This window comes from Schistocerca nitens, chromosome 3 (genome assembly GCF_023898315.1).
Source record: "Schistocerca nitens isolate TAMUIC-IGC-003100 chromosome 3, iqSchNite1.1, whole genome shotgun sequence".
Classification (NCBI taxonomy): Eukaryota; Metazoa; Arthropoda; class Insecta; order Orthoptera; family Acrididae; genus Schistocerca; species Schistocerca nitens.
The window spans coordinates 879,230,246-879,255,190 of record NC_064616.1 but is presented as its reverse complement, the minus strand read 5'-3'; the positions used below and the strand labels follow the sequence as shown (position 1 = coordinate 879,255,190).

At 37.9% G+C, this 24,945-nt stretch overlaps 1 protein-coding gene across 4 annotated transcripts in view; it reads left to right on the top strand.

Moving 5' to 3' along the window:
• LOC126249798 (osmotic avoidance abnormal protein 3) overlaps positions 1–24,396 on the top strand; it is a 387,840-nt gene extending 363,444 nt beyond the window's left edge. For 2 of the 4 annotated variants that reach the window (XM_049951486.1, XM_049951487.1), the window contains exon 17: positions 16,776–17,185. In XM_049951486.1, coding sequence (XP_049807443.1) covers positions 16,776–16,978 — 203 coding nt within the window. In that variant the 3' untranslated portion in view covers positions 16,979–17,185. Of the gene's footprint in view, positions 1–16,775; positions 17,186–24,164 lie in introns of those variants that run through there. The other 2 variants (XM_049951490.1, XM_049951488.1) reach the window with 2 other exon arrangements.
• Positions 24,397–24,945: the final 549 nt, after the last annotated feature.

The window sequence follows — 24,945 nt, the reverse complement described above, 5'->3', positions numbered from 1 at the left end:
TATAAAGAATTCTCTACACTTGGCATACATTATTCACACACTACACTAAAAACTAAATTTTACTTTTATGTACCCAACAAACAGAATAATCTCAAGTTATACTGATGCAACATTCAGTTCAGTGATATTTATGTATGCTACTTCCTGCAAAGACTGAGTAGGACCAGGGGCACCCATGTGATTAATATGATTACATTTGAGGTGCAAGGGGAGGGGGAGGTGATGAGGGTTGCCTATGAATTGTTCTTGACTCAGTCAAGACTTTTATGTTTCCAAGTAAGATGGAAACACAGCTCTTCCACGAAACTCAGCCCTGGGCAGTGATACACTACTGGCCATTAAAATTGCTGCACCATGAAGATAACGTGCTACAGACGCGAAATTTAACTGACAGGAAGAAGATGCTGTGGTATGCAAATGATTAGCTTTTCAGAGGATTCACCCAAGGTTGGCGCCGGTGGCAACACCTACAACGTGCTGACATGAGGAAAGTTTCCAACCGATTTCTCATACACAAACAGCAGTTTACCAGCGTTGCCTGGTGAAATGCTGTTGTGATGCCTCGTGTAAGGAGGAGAAATGCGTACCATCACGTTTCCGATTTTGATAAAGGTCGAATTGTAGCCTACTGTGATTGCAGTTTATCGTATCATGACATTGCTGCTCGCGTTGGTCGAGATCCAATGACTGTTAGCAGAATATGGAATTGGTGGGTTCAGGAGGGTAATATGGAACGCCATGCTGGATCCCAATAGCCTCATATCACTAGCAGTCGAGATGACAGGCATATTATCCGCATGGCTGTAATGGATCGTGCAGCCACGTCTCGACCCTGAGTCAACAGAAGGGGACGTTTGCAGGACAACCACCATCTGCATGAACAGTTCGGCGATGTTTGCAGCAGCATTGACTATCAGCTCGGAGACCATGGCTGTGGTTTCTCTTGACGCTGCATCACAGACAGGAGCGCCTGAGATGGTGTACTAAACGACGAACCTGGGTGCACGAATGGCAAAATGTCATTTTTTTGGATGAATCCAGGTTCTGTTTACAGCATCATGATGGTCGCATCCGTACTTGGCGACATCACAGTGAATGCACAGTGAAAGCGTGCATTTGTCATTGCCATACTGGCGTATCACCCAGCGTTATTGTATGGGGTGCCATTGGTTACACGTCTCGATCACCTTTTGTTCGCATTGACGGCACTTTGAACAGTGGACGTTACATTTCAGATGTGTTACAACCCGTGGCTCTACCCTTCATTTGATCCCTGCGAAACCCTACATTTCAGGAGGATAATGCACAACCGCATGTTTTAGGTCCTGTACGGGCCAGCACATTCTCCAGATCTCTCACCAATTGAAAACGTCTGGTCAATGGTGGCCGAGCAACTGGCTCGTCACAATACGCCAGTCACTACTCTTGATGAACTGTGGTATCGTATTGAAGCTGCATGGGCAGCTGTACCTGTACACGCCATCCAAGCTTTGTTTGACTCAATGCCCAGGCGTATCAAGGCTGTTATTACGGCCAGAGGTGGTTGTTCTGGGTACTGATTTCTCAGGATCTATACACCCAAATTGAAAATGTAATCACATGTCAGTTATAGTATAATATATTTGTCCAATGAATACCCGTTTATCATCTGCATTTCTTCTTGGTGTAGCAATTTTAATGGCCAGTGGTGTATTTAAACCACCAAGTGTAGTCCTTCATCATTGGTACAGTTGGACCATACTATGATGCATAGACCATGACAGTCGTCACCGAACTTATGATGGAGCCACATCCACCATCTTCAGGCCATGAATCATCAACTGCCATCTGACTGCCTGAGCTCAGTTTTTGTAAGTTCTTGGTGGATACAGGATCATAGATATCTATGACTAGCCAGATTGTAATTGGCACCATGAATTTGAACCCCTAACATTGAATACTAAGCAGTGACGGTGGTAATGGTCTTCACTCATTTGGTTTGGCATTGTTGGGTTTCTGAATGGGGGGGTCGGGAATTTCAGGGTGTGTGTGGATGTTCTCCCTAGTGTACACATAAGTTGTATCATTCTTGGACTAGACTTCCTAGTTAAACATCACATCAAAGTTGATCTACAGTTGAGCACAGTGGAGCTGGGTGGAACATCGTTCCATCTTGATATTACTGCTGAAAGAACTGAACTGTCACAACAAACACTTGAGACATTGAATAAGCCATTTAAACTGTGTACGTGGTCTGTTAGACTCAACTTGTGAGATACAGTACCAAAAAGTTCAGGAAGGCCACTCTGAATAAATGTAGTAGATGATCTACCAATTAATACTTTGTATGTAGTAGAGTTGTTGCTATAGAAAGAGGAATTGGATCAACGATTTTTCATACAACATACTTTATTTTTTATATGGGAAGTTGATGGAAGCTGTGTAGTGCCAGACAGTGGAGACAATTTTGGTTTGGAAGAGGTGAGGCTATCAAAAGGTGCACCAATAGCTACAGGTGCTGGAGGAAGAGGATTTTAACAGGGATTTCAGTATAGAATACACATAGCTGTGATATTCTGTTGGTGGACTTAGCTGCAAAATACGCACCATAGAGTGTATTGGAGTAAGTGTGGAAGAATGGCACAGAGCTCACGCTCCCAACCCAGTTTGTCAGCAGTTCACAAGGTAAGCACAACTCAATGGGGCGCTGTACAAGCAAACATGATGTGGGTGACACATAGTTATGCCAGCAAGTTTGATAAATGACGTACTGAGGCAGGCTCATGATTACATATTAGCAGGGCATAGTGGGCGATGTGCCACAGATTGCTGCATTGTGGAAAATTATTGTGACCAACAGGGATACAAGATGTAGCGCTTTGTGTAAAGAGCTGTATTCCTTGCACTCAAAAAGCCAAGGTGAGTCATCAGCAAATCCCATTAGAAAGGAGAAAAGATGAGAAAGAAAGGTAAAACTAAGCAAGTGAAGCAGTATGTGCCAGCAGCTGGCCCAACACAGCTGTATGCCTAAGACCACGAGGTAACCTGGGGAACTAATTTTTGTGTTTTATAATTAGTTATCAGGGATATTTGTTAGTATATGTTGTTGCTATGCTTTTATGAGAGAAGCTCACAGGAAACATTTTTGTTTAGGTAATAGGTTAAGAGAATTTTCAGGTGAAAATTTATTCACAATGTTAGTAGAACCTTAGCATGTCTAATTTAATTTTGAAAGGAAATATCAATGTTATATGGTGCAGTACATGTACTATTTTGCTAAGTTAGTTATTTAGTTTGTGTAGAAGTAGATCAGTAGACTTGCAACAAGAAGTATATTGCCAGTTAATGAGACTGAGTATGTTTGTTTGTGATACATTTTGGTGTTTAGCTCTAGATTTAAGGATTCATTATGATGGACATTTTCTAAGTCAGTCTAGTCATTTAAGGTGATGGGAGATCTGAGGAAGTACTACTTGCGATTGCAGAGTTACTGCAGTGCTGAGCTAAGCAAATCTGTCTACCTCACAAAAAGAATACACAGAGTTCCTGAGTCTCACGAGTACACACTGTTTCACTCTGAGAAGCCTTGCGACAGAGTGCCCAACGAGGTTATTACAAGTGGAACTGATTTCTTCCAAAATCTAAGGCTATTCTCAGTACCAGAATTGGTAGTTATCATTTGTACCCACTATGAACGAGGTTATTTTGGCAGCACACAGCAAATAAAACTGCAGGGGAAGTAATTGTTGATAAATGGTACATGATGCAACATCTCAGGGCCTACTTTCCAATTGCCCCTCACAATCACCAGAACCACAACACTAAACACCAACTACTTATCAATCTACCTGCTAGACCTACCATTTGAGATCCTGCCTGAGGAAAACCTAACCTACTTAAGATCAGATGAAAGCAGCGCAAAACAGTTGCTCAATGATGGAACATCTGAATGATCATGTGAAAAAATATTGAACCCAACACTGCCACCGATTCATCACCATAGGATCCAGCACATTGGCTGCCTGCATAATTCTGATGATAGTAAGCACTGTGTACTGCCACCTCAGATGCAGAGTTGCCCAAATCCAATCTTTATCTTCCTTTAACCTGCATATCCATAGTAGTCATGTCAGCACCAGTGACTCAACCCCACTGAGTAAAGCAAAGTGGTGAAAACAAAACAAGGGACCTAGAAACTCCACATTTGAGCATCCTAAGTGTGATATCGTGTGTACAGCATGATATAAAAAAGAAAAAAAGACATGCAAAGGGGAGAAGTTAAGCAATAAGTGTTTACTCTGAATTCATGCAGATGAATGTAAAGTATAGAAACAGTGCTGGACAGATCAGCGTCTCTGTTGCAGCCACTCTCTTAAGCAGTAATCGAGTAGTCTGGATTAATCTAAGCAGGGAGGAAATGTAGTGATATAGAACTTTAGCAGTATGAAAAGCAGCCCAGAATCATAATCAGGCCACAGTCACAGCCTGCTAGCCAGAGAACACCTCTGCCAATACAGCAATTTGGCAGACACCACCACTCTGGTACCAATGCTCCTGCATGCCATTGTCGTGGGAATGGAACAGCTTTCAGGAAGCTTCTGTTGTTTGACACACTGCCACATGACCACAGCAGGACCCCGGTCATTGAAAGACAGAGTCAGTTGTCATCGAACATCTGTGGCAACTCCGGCTGCCATCATTGGACTGTGATCCAACAACTGCCATCTGACTGCCTCAGCTCAGGCAGCCAGAAGTCTGCTGTGGCTCTTGGTCTGGACCACGCAGTTAGTTCCAGGCAGTTTCGCACCCTTAGGCACTGCCACCAACCATAGCTGCTATCCAGCCTGTATTTCTGTGTTCATCAGCAGCATAATTCTTCTGAGTTAGCTTGCCTAGCCTTGGCAACCATTTGCCCCATCGCTGTCCTACCGTGCTGTCTCTCACTGCAGGCACATCCATGCTGGCATGCCCGCATCTGAGGAACACTGCTTACCACTGCCACAGGTGCATTACACTATGTTCATGTATAATTGTTAATAACGAGTTTTGGCAACTGACTGGCCACCTGAATTGTCTACACTTCCACTCACCTCCAGAAGAGGGCTGCTTGCCCACATCTTCCCAAAGTATGCCCCATTACAATATCTTTTATCATCTCTCTGTGACAAATTAATAAGCACATATTTTAAATATGCTTTTCACTAATTGTGCTTCTCTGCCACATGTTCAAATGCCTGTGGGTGTTAAATGATTTGTCAGCAGTACATTTTGTTATTGGAAATGTCATATAATTCTGCAGAGCCTAAAACGGGTTACTAAATTTTTACATCACGCTCCTTACTTCTCCTTAAAGCACACAAAATTCTGTTTTCCACTTCTACTTCAAGATGTACAGCGCCATAAAAAAATAGTCCCTTCATAGTTTTCAAAAAGTAGCTTTAGTTATATATATATATATTTTTTTAATTGGGAGAAATGAAAACTGCTTTGACAGGAGTATTATTGTATTCTGAAAATCTCTGTTCATGTTGCACATTCACATTCAGAGAGTCTATGAATGGTGATCTGCAGTACGTAAGTGCAGCAGCCACAGGAATGTTCAAATGATGAATTTTTGTAACAAACGTTATTGGCATTTGAATGTCAATTTCCAGATATCTATTTAAAACTGAGATTCTTTTCTGGTTTTGTGTTGGATAGCACATCATCTTGAAATTTATGCTCCTGTCAATAGTGAAACGCTTCCCCAAGGTAGCTGTCAAATCTGTTCTGTATTGCCCTTTGATGTATTTGAATATGAAGCAGTTTGAATCATCTAATAAAGGCAAGTCCTATGGCCCAGATTGTACACCAATTAGGTTCTTTACAGAGTATGCCAATACAATAGTTCCATACTTAGCAATCATGTGTAACTGTTTGCTCAACAAGAGATTTGTACCTAAAGATAGAAAGTTGCCCATGTCGCACCAATACTCAAGAAAGGAAATCAGAATAATCCACTGAATTACAGATCCTTATCACTGATGTTGATTTCCAGTAGGATTTTGGAACACATACCGTGTTCGAAAATTATGAATTACCTTGAACAAAATGATCTATTGACAAATAGTCACCACAGATTATAAAATATCATTCTTGCGAAACACAACTAGCTCTGTATTCACATGGACAGGAGATCTCAGATTGATTCCATATTTCTAGATTTCCAGAAGGCTTTTGAGACCGTTCCTCAACAGAGACTTCTAATAGTATTGTCTGCACATGGGATATAGTCTCAAATTGTGCAACTGGATTCATGATTTCCTGTCAGAAAGGTCACAGTTCATAATAATCAACAAAAGCCATCCAATAACACAAGTACCATGTGGCATTCCCCTGAGAAGTGTTATAGCACTCTGCTGTTCCTAACCTACACAACTGATTTAGGAGATAATCTAACAAGGGAACCTCCCCATCGCACCCCCCTCAGATTTAGTTGTAAGTTGGTACAGTGGATAGGCCTTGAAAAACTGAACACAGATCAATCGAGAAAACAGGAAGAAGTTGTGTGGAAGTATGAAAAAAATTAGCAAAATATACAAACTGAGTAGTCCATGCGCAAGATATGCAACATCAAGGATAGTGTAAGCGCAGGAGCGCAGTGGTCCCGTGGTTAGCGTGAGAACCTGCGGAACAAGAGATCCTTGGTTCAAGTCTTCCCTCGAGTGAATAAGTTTAATTTTTTATTTTCAGACAATTATTATCTGTCTGTCCGTCCGTCCGATGCAAGGTAACTGCGCCGTAGTATGGGGACGCTACACCTAAACAAACATCGAAACACATGATGACAGTCGACTACAGCACACGGAAGAGAGGTTATTCCTGATAACGAGGCTCCCTGGCTGGCAGTTGACTGTTCGCTACTTTGGACGAGAGTGCATTAAATACGTGAGATGTGTTCCGGGGGAAATATGTTTTCGGTTCCCATTGGAGACGCACGTCCTTTTGTCTACTAATCACACGGTTTTGCGGTGCGGTTGCAAAACACAGACACTAAACTTATTACAGTGAACAGAGACGTCAATGAACGAATGGACGGATCATAACTTTGGGAAATAAAGAAAGTAAACTTTTCACTCGAGGGAAGACTTGAACCAAGGACCTCTCATTCCGCAGATGCTCACGCTAACCACGGGACCACGACACTCCTGAGCTCACACTCTCCTTGATGTTGGCTATCTTACACATTGACTACTCAGTTTGTATATTTTGCTTATTTTTTTTCATAGTTCCACACAACTTCTTCCTTTTTTCTCGATTGATCTGTGTTCAGTTTTTCAAGGCCTATCGACTGTGCCAACTTATAACTAAATCTGAGGGGGGTGCGATGGGGAGGTTCCCTTGTAAGCATCCCTTCTAGATTATTTGTAAATGATGCTGTAACTTACCATCTAGTAAACTCATCAGAAAAGCAAATCCAATTGCAAAATGACTTAGATAAGATATCTGTATGGTAAAGCGGCAATTTTGACTATATAATGAAAGATGAGGGGCCATCCAAATGAGTGCTAAATGGAATCTGCTAAATTTTGATTACATGGTAAATGATACAAGTATAAAGGCTTTTAATTCACCTAAGTGCCTAGGAATCACAATAACAAACAGCTTAAATTGGAATGATCAAGTAGATAATGTTGTGGAGGGGCAAACCAAAGACTGTGTTTTATTGACAGAACAGTTAGACTGTGCAATAGGTCTACTAAAGAGACTGCCTACACTATGCTTGTCCATCCTCTGCTAGAGAGTTACTGTGTGGAATGGTACCCTCACCAGTAGGATTGATGGAGGACATTGAAAAACTTCAAAGGGCAGTGGCTTCATTTGTATTATCACGAAATAGGGAGAGAGAATCACAGATATGATAAGCAAGTTGAGGTAGCAATCACTAAGACAATGCTGTTTTCCATTGTGGCAATATATTTTCACAAAATTTCAGTCACCAACTTTCTACTCTGAATGTGGAAGTATTTTATTGATGCCAACCTACATAAGGAGAAATGATCAGCATAATAAAGTAAGAGAAATCAGAGCTCTCATGGAAAGACGTAATCTTAATTTTTACTGTGCTCTGTTCAAGAGTGCAAGAGGGAGAAATAGCCTGAAGGTAGTTTGATGAACACTTTGCCAGGTACTTTGCTGTGAAATGCAGAGTATTCATAGAGATGTAGATGTAGAATGAAGTGCAGTGGTGGTAATATGTACATGGATAAGGTTTATTTTAGACTTTTCCCTGTGGCTTCATGTGTGTAAGTCATCTCCTGCCCCCCCCCCCCTCTTTTTTGTCTCCTCCTCACACACATCCCTTCTGCCCATCATCTCCTCCTCCACCTTTGTCTGGCCACCCTCTCCTTCCCCCATCTCTCTGTTGATACCCTTCTCCACACTCTGTCCATCTTCTCTTCTTTAACATCTCTGTCCATCTACTACTATTCTCCCATCTCTCTGGGTCCATCTAGTTCTCCACTTCCTTTCTCTGTCCATCTTGTCTTCCCTACTCTCCCTTATCTATCCCAACCTTTCCCCAGTCATCCCCATCCACGTGTGCAGTTGCTGCACAACAGGTTCACGAAGCATGCCAGTACTACTCCCAACACGTGCATGTCATGCTGGGCAGCCTACATGTCAGGGGCTTGAAAAATCATTGGTTGTCCCTGATGTGTAGGCTGCCATGCAATGCAGGTCGATACTACTCTAACACAACACACCTACCGTGCAGGTCAGCTTACACATATGGGGCTGGAAAACTGTTCCGCAGCTCTGACGTGTGAACTGCCCTGCAGAGCAGGTCAATAAGATAGGTCAATGCTACTCCCACACAACACATCTGTTGTGCAGGGAACCCTATACAGCATGGACTGAAAAAACATGTTTTTCCCCACATCTGAGGTTATAACACCCCCCCCCCTCCCCACAAACACACTGCTTTATGTATTGATTTAACACTTGGCAATGACAACGCCAACAATTGCGATTTTTTTTTATGTGTGTGTGTGTGTGTGTGTGTGGCTGGGGGGGGGGGGGGGGTAGGCATGAGCCCTCTCTATCCCCCTATAATGGGTGGCACTGAATAAGACTGCCGCTTGGTAGGACTGTGAAGACAACACAGAATCTGCACTGAATTATTTATTTTTTTCTGTCACCTTCAATAAATATCGTTAAATTTCTCTATTTACTTAATGAATAGAATTGTATTTTAGACAATATTTTGGTTTTAACTGGAGCAAAAATAATATTTTATGTACACTAGCACTCACAAAAAATACCACAGAAACAGTTTCTGTGTGCATAGACTCCACATATGCATCACAAGGACAATATTGAAAGTATCTTCAGAAACACCACAGAAATTTGTCTGGTAACTCATAGAAAAGATACTCTGTACAGTGTTGCTAATTTCCACAATTCTGCTGAAATATTTGTTTCTCTGACATTATCGTTCCTTCAACGTAAAACAATAAATTCTTTATGAGTTTTCTACAGAATATAAAATTGTTGACATTTTTTACCTTTTGTTTCTAGACTGATAGTTTGGCACAGAGGTAATATGTGTGTATCTAGAATCCTTCTACTCTGCAGTGGAGTGTGTGTTGTTTTGAAACTTTGTGGCAGATTAAATCTGGAACCCGTGTCCTTGCTTTCCATGGGAATTGCTCTTACTGACTCTTCTATCTAGGACAGTCCATTTGGCAAATGCATTGTGTGAGATAGGCAAAATTCTGGTTTTGACTCTAAATATGGTACACCATTTTAATCTAGCATGAAGTTTCAAAATGTCCAAAGTCTTCATTTCCTTAGTTTCTAGTGAGTTAAGTAAAGAAGCCTAGTGTCATTAGGATCTATTCATTGTGCTCTCTTCATTACTGACGATATCATATTCAATCATGATCAATGATGATATCATATTCAATCATCATCAGGTTTAGGCTTCATAGCCCCCCCCCCCCCCCCCATGCTTCTCTGTCTTCTGCTTTCCTATTCATCATTTGGTCCCTCCTTGTGGTCTGCCAAAGTCATCCAGGATTCTGTATTTTCTTCTGCCCTTCACTGTCTTACCCAGAATAAAACATTCAGTTGCCTCTACTAGAAGGCAGTCTTGTCCCAAATTATGTTCTATACAGTTTAGCTTCCTATTCTTCACTGTCAGCAACATCGATCTTCTCCAACTCTTCTCAGTACTCCTCATTCCAGACTATCAATCCAGCTGATCTCCATTCTGTGCCATATCCACACTTCACAAGCTTCATTTCTTGTCTTGCTTTCTCAATAACCATGTTTCTGCTTTGTAAATTACCATGCTCCATATCAGGTATTCCACTAATTGCTTTCTTAATTATGTGTACAAACCATTAGCTAAGAATTTTTTTGCTTTTGAAATGCCTCTTTCAGCAGTGTCTGACTTTGATGTCCTGTTCACAATGAATATCTGCCGTACTCCAACTCCTAAATAATTGAGTGCTATCATATAACTTATACCTCGCTCTTCTTTTCTTTAAGCCTGTAACCATGACTTATTTTCTTCTTGTTTATTTTTATACAATGTTCATTAAGTTCATTTAGTATTTTAGTCAGCATTTCTCCATTTTCTGAAAGAATCGCCATGTCACCTGTGTATCTTATGCATTCTATTTTCCAACCATCTATCTTGATGCATCTTTTCCAATCCAAACAACTTTTCATTATTTCCTCAAAATAAATATTAAATAGTATCAACGAGAGACACCAGTCCTGACTGACCCCTCTCCTGATATTGCTGTCTTCCAAGGTCTCATTTCCTATTTGCACCCTTGCCATCTGATCCAAGTACAGACTTGCAGTCAGCCCTCTCTCTTTCCACTATATTGCCACTATTCTGTATTACATTCAAAGTCAAATTAAACTTTCTGCATTTTTCTGTAGTTTTTTCCCATATTGTTACAAAGAAAAACAAAGTGGTGTTACTAAATTCATTCATTCATTCCTTCATTCATTTAATTTACTTACTTGCCTCTACATATTCCACCATGTGAAACAACTATAAGCATTTGGTCACTATCACAGAGAGGCTATGATGAACTGCAGCTGTAGATTGTTAATATGTAATTGTCATTAAAAACTGATGTATTATTTTGCTTAACAGAGGCACTTGTCATTGTTTGTTTACGTTTGAAAAGACAGCACTGTATTGTCTTAGATAATCATAAAAGAAGCCACTGCTTTAAAATAAGAATCTGCTGCACTTCTATTTACTTAATTATTTTTGTGTTCCGTACATCCTTGATGCAAGTGTGTCACTACAATGAAGAACGTGTCAGGTTATTACAGTAATAACCAGATCTAAATGGTCATGAGGCTTACAAACTAAATAATATACAAACAGATACACGATGTTCAAGTGTTCAAACAATAACACAGATTATAATAGTAATAATGATTACACAAACAAATTTTAAGTCTTGCATTCTAATACATATTAAAAGCATTCTGTCATCAATTGATATGCCAGTGCTATATAGTCAGTGCTTATAGGAATGCTTACAATAAAACACATTGTACTAATTTTTACACTCTGCCAAAAAATTCCTGTAAAGAATTCAAAAGATAAAGTTTCATCTGCTTTTTGAATTTAGTCACATCTCAAATGACTGATTTAACATGAAATGGAAGTGTATTGTATATTTTTATGCTTGAATAATGTACTTCTTTCCATACCATGCTGAGATTTCTTTTGTGAAGATCATGTTTACTTCTTGTATCATGATCATGATATTCACTGTTTATTTGGTAAACTGTATGATTATTGTTCAAAAAGCACATTAGTGAAATATGTAGTGAGGTGGCATGGTGAGGATCCTGAGCTATTTGAATAAATTCCTGCAAGAGCATCTGGGGTGCGCTTTAGCCGTAATTCTGATGATTCTCTTCCATGCAATAAAGACTTTGCTAACTCATGACTGGTTACCCCAAAATATGATTCCATATATCAAAGTGAATGGAAATATCATATGTATGCAGCTTTAATTGTTTCCAAGTCACAAGCAGATGAAATTTAGCGAATGGCAAATGCTGCTGAATTCAGTCTTTAACATAGGTTGTTGATGTGAACTGACCAATTTAGACTGTTGTTTATGTGTAATTCCAGATATTTGGAAGACTCAACTCTCAATACTTCTCTGTCATCACATTTTATTTAAATATTTTCCTGGTTTTACTTGCTGTTTGAAACTGAATGAATTGAGTCTTTTTAAAAATGAGTAACAGACCATTTGAAGTGAACCAGTCTAGAGCTTCTCTGAATACAGTGGTCACAGTGTTCTCTAGACTGCAGTTGGGTGTTTTGTCAATCAGAATGGTTGTGTCAACAGCAAATGGAGAAGTGTGCTTTTTGTGTCATACAGCATGGCAGATCATTGATCACCGAGCCCTGTGGCACTCCACATTTTACTGTACCCCAGTCAGAGCAGGCAGGTGGCATTGCAGAATTGTTCAATACTACCTTCTGCTTTCTGTCATTGGGATATGACTTGAGAAACATCCTTACTTTACCATTTAATCCATAGTTCTCATCCTACAGTTGAATGTTTTAGACAGATCACAGAAGATTCTGTCTGCAGCTCATGGTCTAGTCGCTAACGTTGCTGCCTCTGGATCACAGGGGCCTGGGTTCAATTCCCGGCCGGGTTGGGAATTTTCTCTGCCTGGGGACTGGGTGTTTGTGTTGTCCTCATCATGTCATCATAATATCATCATCATCATTCATGACAGTGGTCAGATTGGAATGTGAAAAATTGGACTGTGTGAAAACTGGGACTTTGTACTGGCACTGATGACTGCACAGTTGAGCATCCCACAAACTAATCATCATCATCATCATCATCAACAGACGTTTCCAACAGGTGATATTTTATTGTTTATGGATTCAAGGAGTTGGTTGACAAATGAGAAAATGGTGTGTTCAGCTGAAGTACCCTTTTGGAATCCACACTGATTTTATTAAGGATTTTATTTTTATTCGATGATCCATGATTCTCTTGAACATTAGTTTCCCTAGTTTTTTAGAGACTTGTTAACAACGAAATTGGCTGGTAGTTGGAAACATCAGCTTCATCACCTTTTTCAAACAGCAGTTTCACAATTGCATATTTGAGGCTATTAGGGACAGTACCTTGATTTATGGACTCATTAAATATGTGACAGAGAACTTCAAGAATAAATTTGCAGCAGCACTTCAGTATTTTGATAGATATGTTATCCACACCAATGGAATTTTTATTTTTCATTTTCTTATTACCTTATCAATCTCTTTGGTTGTAATATAGGGTACATGCATCTGACTAATTTTGTTCTGCACTGGTTTTTTTTGCACAAGACTCATGGCTTCAGCTCTAGACCGTTTACAGCCAATTTGACCTGCTACTGTCAAAAAATGGTCGTCGAAGATATTAGCAACTGTATCACCTTCATATACCATGCTCCCATTATGGGAGTCGATACTGTCTGTACCTTCTTTAATTTTTCCTGTCTTCCTTTTGACCACCATATAAACCGTTTATATTTTATTATTTGAATTGTTAATATTAGATTTAATAAACATTCTCTTGGATTTTTTAATGACACTCTTTAGAACACTACAGTATAATTTGTAGTGTTTCCCAGCCTGAGATTTGTTGTGTGTGTGTGTGTGTGTGTGTGTGTGTGTGTGTGTGTGTGTGTGTGAAGCCAACCCAAGAAGTATTGTCAGCAGTATATGCCAGGAGAATTTGCATTCATGTATAAAACCAAACAACCAAACAATGATTGGGAAAATCATAGGTCAAAGAAGGACCAATTTATTAAAATATTCTATGTTTAATGAAAGTAAAAGCTTTGTGTATCAGCTATTACCTCCATGAGCTTTGTCAGGATTTATGCTGCTATTGTGCCATTTTATAATCAGTAGTGATTATGATTAGTTAATCTACATCTATGTGACATCGAGCTGCCAGAGAATGTGACGTTGTCTGCAGTAGAGGGATGCCAGTGGCATCATCACTTGTGTTGGCACTTCTCTCTAGTCTCTCAACACTGAGAGCCTGCCTCCATGCATCACCAAGGTTATAGTCACTGTTCCTGTTGAAGCTACTGTCACAGATTGTGATCTATACAGCTTCTTTGGTGACAGATGGATTAAGATGTACGTTTCATCAAATATAATTTACAATTATTTGTGGGACTGTGATCTGCAACTTCTGACTTTTTCTAATTTCTATTTGTAATGTGCCACCAATTTTCTGCATGAAGTGCACTTTACCTAGGACCATACCTATTTTACTACATGTAACCTCAAAGAAAACAAGGAACACAACATGTGGATTATCTCATGATTGTTAAACGTCTTTCTTTTTTTGTTTGTTATAGAGTACCATTTGATGTGTTGATCCATATAGCCATTCTTTTGGAACATGTTTAATCACGGAATCCAAGTGCTTTTTGTCAGAAACAATCAGCAGCTTTTTGTATTAGTGTATTTAAAACCACTCTCTTATGGACTGACTGTTGCAAGCTCTGTGTGTTGACATAGAAGTCAGTATGTAGCACAGGAACATATGATCCGATGAACAGTTATGAGGATCAAGAAATGAGGTTGGCACACTGTAAGAAACAAAATGCAGATATGTTCCTTTCTGCAGGTCTATATATAGTACAGTAGGTAGGGTCCTGGGCAGTCAAGACATTAAGACATATTTTCTAAATACTCAAGAAGTTAAAACAGATGGTGTCCACAGTTAAAGGATAGTCTTGTTCCCTGGATCCCTGGAATTTATAACATTCTTCATTACTATGGAAGAAGATACTATGTCAGTCAGACCATCTGTACAGTCTCACAAATAAACATAAAATTATGACTGATAAAAAAATCATGTCCACGCATCTTCTCACTAGGACTCTGTTATCAAAGGAGCCATCGGGGTCATAATGGACAAACAACTACTTTACATGAGAAAAAAGCTCTAATTTTAATGTTGCACAGAGGCAAGGTCACAACATTGAAAGATTACAAGAAATTCACAAAACTGTTTAGAGTACAAACGGAGTGGTGGTACCCCTAGCATCCTCCCACTGCAGACATCAATACAATGTGGTAGTACATCATCACATGAATGTCAACCAATCATAGGATGACAATGTTTTATAAAAGACCACTACACTAGCAGTTATGGCAGTCAGCTGCTCCTGATGATTTTGGTGTAGGTAATCTTTGAAAAGATGGCCAAGAATATTTTGTGTGTTCACATAACTTTTCTTTGCTTTTGTTTCACCTACTTTCACCTACTGGTATATAATGATTACCACAGCAGCCGAGGGTTAATACTTTTCAGTGTCTATTTTTGTCACTTTATTACATTGAACAAATGTTGGGTTACCAATATTTGCATGCTTTGCACAAGATACTTTGCCAAGTAGAGTGCTCGCTGGCTGTATGTTCCCATGATGAAAATTTAACTGAATTATGTAACTTATGGAAATAACAACAATTTATTTTGAAGTGTGTTTTTAATTTGTTTCTTGCTTGATAAGATGCCACACAATTTTCACTGTATTGTCAGAGCTGGCAATATTTTTTGTAGCACATATTGCATACTGTGAAATGTTTTAATTGTAGATGTACTTATTAATGTTTTACAAATGCCTGTAACATATTTTTCTTGTTCTCTCAAACCTTTTATTCTTGGTACAGGGTTGTCTTGTATTTAACATATCATATATTCCATAAATTCTGTTAATAGAATGAGATTTTCACTCCACAGTGGAGTGTGCGCTGATATGAAACTTCCTAGCAGATTAAAACTGTGTGCCAGGCCAAGACTCAAACTCAGGACCTTTGCCTTTCACGAGTACTTGCCCGTGAAAGGCAAAGGTCCCAAGTTCGAGTCACGGCCCGGCACACAGTTTTAATCTGCTAGGATGTTTCAATTCTGTTAATATTTGCTGGTGTTATCCATCTAAGAAGACTGATATCCAACTGGCATATTAAAAATTTCTAGAAAGGAATTAACTGTCATATTTTCAGTGGATATCAGTGAATTCTACCATCTCTTGGTTTGATATACATTTTCTTCAAAACTTTTGCTTCTTCATTCAATCCTCATATCACCTTTTATTTCCTCTAGTACATCTGTTGCATCTTTGTTGTTGTCTATAAATGTGTCTCATTTGTCCTTTTTCATAAACGATTGCAGACAACTTTCAATGACACTTCATCTCCCTCCATCATCATAATTATATTTCACAGTTCCACTATGGAAGCTCTATCAGTACTGCAAATCTCCAGTACTGTAAATAGAGTAAGCATATATTATCCATTTATTTCCACATAGCTGGAAGTTTGGAGGGTGATGCATATCCTATCCAAAGTCATCTATTGACTAGCGTACATATTCTGCTTCTTTTACCTGACACTGATGTAGTCCCATTTCAAGGTGGTAATATCACCTCCTCCCCCCCCCCCCCCCACTTTCCTTTTTTTCCCTTTTTCCAGGCTTTGGTCTGATAGCAGTTACTAACATTGTTTATTCCAAAAACAAATCAAAATCATTATGCTGAAATAATTTTTTTTCATCTTTGAAGCATGTCTCAGGGTTTTCATGAAAACTGCATATTTATTTATTCTATTTCTACATTATAATTCTCTCCTCATCCATCACTTATTATCTAATGCATTTAAATGACTTGGACAAAATTTATAAATAAAACTGAAATTCAAATTCTGTAGCAAATATAAATTTTGCTTTCTATTGCAGGTTACAAAAATAAACGCAAAGCTAACCAGGCAAGTGAGGTGAATGGCATTTCAAACTTGAATCTCAGCAAAAGTTGTTTGCATTCTTCGGTGGGTGACCTTTCATTTCTTTCACCTGTGAAAGGGAATACATCATTAAATAATTCATGGTCTGGTGGAATAACCACTAGTGAAGTGGGACATACACGCGACATAAAAAAATAGTTGAAAATTTATTTTTGTATTTTGAATGGCTCTAATTTTATTTGTTGGAAACTCATTGCTCATATTGTGTGAAGAAATTCCATCAGAATACAGAATTTATTTTCATACCTTTGAAAATGAATTATGTAGAAATGTGTAAATATTCTTAGAATTTAATGAGACAGATATTAAAGCAATACATGGACTTTGTACAAAATGTTAACATTTGAAAGATGTGTGCAATTTATTCTACACTTGTTATTTGTGGCATGATAAATAAAGAATATATAAAGAAGCAGCCAGCCTGAGGTGCTATTTTGTTTATGGAGCTTGTAGCTACTTTATTATTATTATTTTTTAAGGAATACGTGAGCTGAAAGGGAAAATTGGGGTGTGAGTTGGCACATTGATTGATTTATAAGCTAGCTAACTATATTTTTAATGTGGCTTACTGAACCTGCACACAGATAGCAGAGCTATAAGATAAAATGTAGCTTTATGAGAAGGAAAAAAGTTACAATGAAGATGGTGAAGTACTTTTAGAAAGAGATACAAAAAGTATTTACTGATAAAATAAATAGAAGAATACAACATTGTAATGAAAGGAACAGATCAGAATAACAAACTGTAATTAATCACAATGAGGATCTGATTGGGAATAAAATGAGATCTTAGTGGATTTAAGCAACTGCTATAAACCAGATAACAGAAATGGTCTGTGTAGTTTCATGTTGGACACATGACTTGGGTTTGAAATGTGCCTCATGCTTGAGCAAATCAGGCTGATATCTAATGTTGGGGTATAGAGATATTCTTGGTATCAAAGCAGCTCTGGAAGTTGTGGCTATATTTTGACAATTGGATGTTTCACTTTACTCTTATAAACATTACAAATGAGTCCATTTAACCTGTCAGATAGTTATGCACTGCTTTCGCTTCCACAGACTTGATTAAGTACATTGTGTTAGTAACACACTCAGACCTTACACAACTTCTGTTCACATGTAGTGAGGTGATGTAGAATGTACTCACAAAAATGATTGAATACACATGACACAGATGCACAATGCAGCAGTGCAAAATTATGTTTAGTGTTTGCTAAATATTGTCCATATTTGTGACCAGATTTTCTTGCTCTGTTGTTTATAATTTTTGGTGATTGCCTCACATTTGATTTTAGTACTTTTAATATGGATGTGCTTGAACTAATACTGGAACAAAACTGAAAATGAAGTTATATTCTGTTAAACATTCCCCTTACTATACTGCACGTTTCTCACTGTGCTGTGGAAGAGCACTTTTTGTTCAAAGTTGTACTGAATGCAAAATAAGTACATATGTGACAAATATATAGATGAATAAAAACTATTATTACTGTAGTCAGTTGCTATAGTGAGCTCTGTTCTGATGGAAAATACTGCCCCATAAATGTTCCACGCAGAGAAACATTATATTGTCTGTCAGTGCCCACCTGGACCATAAAAGTGACTTGTAAGAGTATCACAAGCTGTAATTACTTAGTGTGTTTCTTCAAGGAAACTTACTATATTACAAGACTTTTTTGTAAAACTGAGAATAAAGTTAAATAATTTTGAAGATGTACAATTTCTTTGGCTTTGTTTGTGAGAAGATTTATTGTAAGTTATAAATTTTAGTAAGCACAGAACATAGAATGGTGTAAGTAATCATTAATGTTCCCAGTAATCAATGTCTAATCTAATACCCATAGTTGTGTCGTTAACATGTTCGCTATGATACCAGAATTACTTATGGCTAGTTGTGGTACAGGGCACCCTCTGCCACACACCATATGGTCACTTGTGTGTGGGATATGTATGTAGCTGCAGATGAAGAACTGTATATTTCACAGTAATGAGGGAGCAGCTCGTGTAGTTGAGTACAATATTATAATGGATATTCTAAGTCGCCAGGTTACTAGTTTATGCTCTAAATTACTTTCTGTTTTCTAAAAAGATGTTTAGAATGGAAATTCTTAATTTACTTTGAACTTGTGGACAAATACTGTTTCTTACGCTAAGCTAATGTACTGCTGAGAAGAGGGATTACTAATTACATTACTTAAGATGTGCACATATTGTCTTCAGGTTATGGCATGTCAGTTTTAATGATCACTTCTGTGTCTGAGTAACATCGATTAATTAACCTCAAGTTCATAATGGATATGAGTATAATAAATGAGTGGTAATTCATGGTAACATAATTTGATTTTTGTCTAATGTCTTGAATCCCCTAATGTATATTTATTTATTACCATCCAAGTTAAAATGAATAGTTTTATGAAAACATTAGATTGCGAGGAACTCTGAAAAGTCCAGTGAGAGATTGTAATCAGCTGAATTTTATGTTCTACATGATACCATTCCTCACTGAGTATTTATATTTTTCATTTTTCTCCCATTTCCCTTTAGCTGTCAAATCTTTTTCTCGTGTTTCTGTTAGGAATACTGAAATTATTATATGTGTGTACACCTGTACTGCTGTAGTATGTTGTGGATTTATGTTTTTCTTGGTTATGATAATCCATTCACTTTGCTGTTATTGTTAATAATGCTGCCTTCCCATTTCATTGTTGATTATTAGATATGCTCCTGAATGACCCTTATTTGACTTAGTTTTGATAACCTTATACTCATTTGATCAGAAACAGATTCTTTTTTCCACTGCATTTCACTGACTCCCAAATTTCCACTATGCCTAACTTCAATCTCTCGATTTCTCTTTTTAAGTTCCTTAATGTACCAATAACATTAAGGTATGCCATCAGCATGCCAGTCTGGAGAAGGCTGGATATTTTTTCTTTCTGATGTATTCTCCCTAGTAGTCCCCATGTGGAGATCTGAATGTGGGACTATTTTACTTTCAGAATATTTTACCACAGAGGATGCCATGATCATTATTAATCAGTATACCCACATAATTGTTGTGTGTATTTAATTATCACCTTGAAAAATAGAGTTACATAATTAATTTTTCATCTGTTTCCAGGTACATATCTGCAGCCCTGGTACACACTGAAATCCCCGCATCACAATACTGAAGCACAAAATAGCACAGTCCACCTTCACTTTATCAACTGTCTGTGCTGTTTTGTTACAGTTCCTCTAGTGAAACTGCAGACAAACAAACAAAAAAATAATCATTTAACTTTATTTTTTTCGAGGTGATAATTAAACTTTTATGACTACCCCTCATAGTAGATGAACAGCAGCTCATCAATATATATTCAGAAAAGCTGCAGCACATTGTAAAGCAGCAGCTTCTTTACTGATTATGTAAAACACCAATTTTAGAATTTTCTAGTATAAATATGCTAAAACAAGTGTGTGTGATAAACATTAAATAACCCAACTAGCTTTAACATTAGTAAAGTATTAATATTATCTGTAGAAATATTTTGTCACAGCAGCATCACTGCAGCAATGTATATTTTAACGTGTTTCACGTTCTGAAGGGTTTTTCCTCAGAAAATAGTATGTGAATGAGGATGACAAGGTGTACTCCCTATCACTGCTTTTTTAAATTTATGGTATCTGCATTACTTGACCACAAATGAAAATGACAGAAGTGGGAGCTCCAGATGGCAAAGTTTTTAGAAAAAATAGCACTTTTTGGCACAGGTTGAGTGAGTCATGAGGCATTTACATTAGCATATTTTCCAGGCAGTGGTTGGCGAAGTGGAAAGTGTACAGAATGGTAGTCCGAGGGTCATGGGGATGAGTCCCTATGCAGAAACCTTTTTTATTTTCAATTTTTACTTTACTTATACTGCACATAAACCGAAAGATGTTCAATAATTATACTTAGTAAAAATTTCATAAAAAAGCTTGAAAAGATAAGGCAAAGGAAAATTTTTGTTTTCAAATAAATTCGGAAGTAAGGCTTATATTTACAGCACCTATGAGGGCTCTGCTAATAACTTGGCAAAAAGGGGTTGTAATTAATGTGTACATAACTTTATACTCTGTTAGTTTCATTTTGGCCTTCGAGAACCCCTCACCAGCTGCATGTGAACAGTAGGTACCCAGTGCAGGTAACAATGCTATCTATGGCTTTGGAGCTTATTTTCTTGTTAGCTCTTGGCCAAGTAACATGTAGAAACTTTAAAACAACCATGAAATTGTAAATATGCAGTGTTTATAATGAGTGCAAGGTTTTAACAAAATTATTACCCCCCGACCCAGTTTTATGATGAATATCACCCCAGCATGTGTATATCATCATCTGTAAAGCAAAAGCAGTATCTAATTTTATACAAGAAATTCTCATGTATGTCTTATAATACTGTAAATTTATTTGGACTCCGAAATTTGCCTATGCCTTTCCTTTTCATACCTTTTATGGAAATATTAATAAATAAAATATTTGGCATTATTTCAATTTATTTGTAATATATGTCATGTAAAAACTGAAGATAAAGAAAAAGTTTCCAAGTGTGGACTCCACCCCACAACCCTCAGATTACAGTTCTGTACCATTTCCTCTCCGCCAATTGCTGCCTAGAAACTATGCTAACATAAATGACATAAATGACACATACCTCGCCTGACCCACACCAAAAATTCAATTTTTTCTAGATGCTTTGGCATCTGGAGCTCCTGCTTTTCTCACTTTCATTTCTGGTCAAGCCTGGCATACATCACAAATTTGGACAAAATTGTTCCACTTGTGATTCACTATTCTAAGCGTATGCTGTTCAGTTTTAACATTCAGTCATCAAATTTCAACAGCCAAAGGTATTATCATCTTCAGCTATAGTTTACCTTTTATAAAAATTACAAAGAGAGAGTAAGACTGCCTAGAGCTTACCATTATGACATACAACTTCCAGTACTGTCTATACAAACACAAAAAATAGAAAGTAATTCTACTAGCTTTTGGAACAATATGTTCCTTCTTCAAGCATGAAAGAAAAATTAGCTGGGCAAAATTAGAAAGCTAGGAGAGGTCGCTTAGGTCCTAGGTTAAAAGGAATCCACTGCCTGTGGATCCCCAAGTCTTTGAATTTTGTATGAATGGCGTCAATATTCAGACATTAATGTCTGTTTCTGAGATTTTCAGGTTATTTTTCACTGCCTAAAAGTGGATAAAGTTGCTTTTGAAAGACTTAGGATCATAATATTTGTTTCAAACTTTTTGTATGTATGAACTGACCAGTGGAAAGGCACAGAAATAGGACCTTGAAAACAATAACTTAACTTACAAGTCTACATTATTCTTCAGAGCCTATGGACACACACATACACAGATCGCTACATTGTGCCAGCACTGTGAGTGGTTATCTTTTCTCATTTATTGCTAGTATTTCTCACAAAGGATTCCACTATCACATACAATTTATTACTGTGGCTTCCTTCCATTCTGTAATCCATGCTCTATTCCTGTGTCTATGTTGGATTTTTGTCTTTATACAAGCACTTCCTTCCTTATGTTTTCTTTTTCACTCTTCTAAACAGAAACTATGCTGTACTCCCTATCTGTGTGGTGACCCTGAATATATACAACACTTTTTCAGAATGACTGCACTTGCACTCACTGGATAGCTCAATTATCACTAGCCTAAAACCGCTGGAATTCAGTATTTTGTATATGAAGTTCATTACTGTTTCACTCATTTCTTGTGTTTTAGAGTTGGGACCCTTGACAAGGACATTTTTATCAGTGACACATATATCATTATCTTTGTTTGTCTAATTTAATGATATTAGAAGACCTGCTGGATATTTGTCAGGACACGTGTGTACTTCTTAAAAGGCACACATCACTGCAGATTTAGCCCAGCTGCTAGACACTTCCTTGACTGCAGGAATAAAAACTTCCTCTAGGCACTGTCTTTGCTACGGTACCTAGAGTATGTAGCATCTAGAAATTTTCAATATAAAGACAGAGGAAAGGTCAAATTTTGGTACTATCTCTTGCACATTTGAGGTAGCTCAGTATCCTATTATAATCTTACAATACTGAATGTATTTAAATACTTCACATAATGCAGAAATCTTCAAACACATGTTTGTAGTGGGTGGGCAGATTAGATGTTGAGGGAAACTTTATATCCTAGGTTTAGTATTGACTGATGCAAGTGATGATACTGAGAAACACTGAAGTAGCTGAGGGTCTAACATGCCAGAATAAAATAAATGCATAAACTTTGTCAGAATTTCTCAAAATTTTGAGTTTAAATGCTTGATATTTTCACTCAGCTGAGTGCAAGGGTTTGCTGTATTGGCTCACTGAGGAGCAACATATCTTTCATTACATATTGTTTCATCAAAATCCTGTTTACTAAGTCAAATTGAATGATAATGTGTGCTGTTATGGCACAAGCAGCAAAGGCATTAAAAATGCAATTCGTTTCCATATAGTTAAAGAAGTGCCTGTACAACATCTGTAGGATTCTTTATCACTCAGTCCTCTCATAATGTTTTAGAACTTATTGACATAATAAATATTTCATCTTAATTTTTCAACTAATACCAATGAAAAAATGGGTGAGATAATAAGTGTGTAATACTTTTATCTATTAATATAAAATTTACACTGAAAACAGATTACTGAATCTAGTTCCCATCGCAACATAAATTAACTGCACAAGACTTGAAAGACTTACTAACATGAACACTTTACAGAATGAGATTTTCACTCTGCAGCGGAGTGTGCGCTGATATCAGCGCACACTCCGCTGCAGAGTGAAAATCTCATTCTGGAAACATCCCCCAGGCTGTGGCTAAACCATGTCTCCGCAATATCCTTTCTTTCAGGAGTGCTAGTTCTGCATGGTTCGCAGGAGAGCTTCTGTAAAGTTTGGAAGGTAGGAGACGAGGTGCTGGCAGAAGTAAAGCTGTGAGTACCGGGCGTGAGTCGTGCTTCGGTAGCTCAGTTGGTAGAGCACTTGCCCGCGAAAGGCAAAGGTCCCGAGTTCGAGTCTCGGTCGGGCACACAGTTTTAATCTGCCAGGAAGTTTCATGAACACTTTAATTTAGCTGTAAAATATGAATACTGCAACCATTTTGCAAGTATTAGAAATATTGGTACTGATAAAACATAATCTTAGAAATGCTTTAAGATGGCTGAAACTATTATAAAATTTAAAACATGCTGTATGTTAACAATCCACAAAAAATATTGCACACAAATTTCACAAAGAAGTAAAGTTTTGTCTTCACAGAGGAATATCTTGATTCCATTGTAGGGAGCCGTCCAAGAGGAATAGTAAATTTATCAGTGCAGGAGCAGCTTCGACTGGAGCCACTGGACACAGACTACAAGAAAAAGAAGAGGAAGAAAAGACCAAAGAATAATGAATTGAATATAATTGATATAATGTAGTAGCCAAAACCTATTTTTTAAATAAATTTAAAATGTATGTGCCAACACTGTAAATATGAATTTACTTCATTGTCATCACTAAGTTGTAATTTTAATTTCCAAGCCTGAAAACAAAATTTTAAAACTGCTGTTTAATTGTAGTTAGTATTGTCTAATGTAATGAGTCCAAATAAAATCTACAACTGATCTGCTTCTTGTATATAGAAACTGTATACATGTCAAAATTTATGATGATTTTTAAATTTAGTTCTACAAAGACTGTAAAATGTGTTTATGGTTCAGAACACTTGAGTAAAATTATATATTGATTATTATATACACTCCTGGAAATTGAAATAAGAACACCGTGAATTCATTGTCCCAGGAAGGGGAAACTTTATTGACACATTCCTGGGGTCAGATACATCACATGATCACACTGACAGAACCACAGGCACATAGACACAGGCAACAGAGCATGCACAATGTCGGCACTAGTACAGTGTATATCCACCTTTCGCAGCAATGCAGGCTGCTATTCTCCCATGGAGACGATCGTAGAGATGCTGGATGTAGTCCTGTGGAACGGCTTGCCATGCCATTTCCACCTGGCGCCTCAGTTGGACCAGCGTTCGTGCTGGACGTGCAGACCGCGTGAGACGACG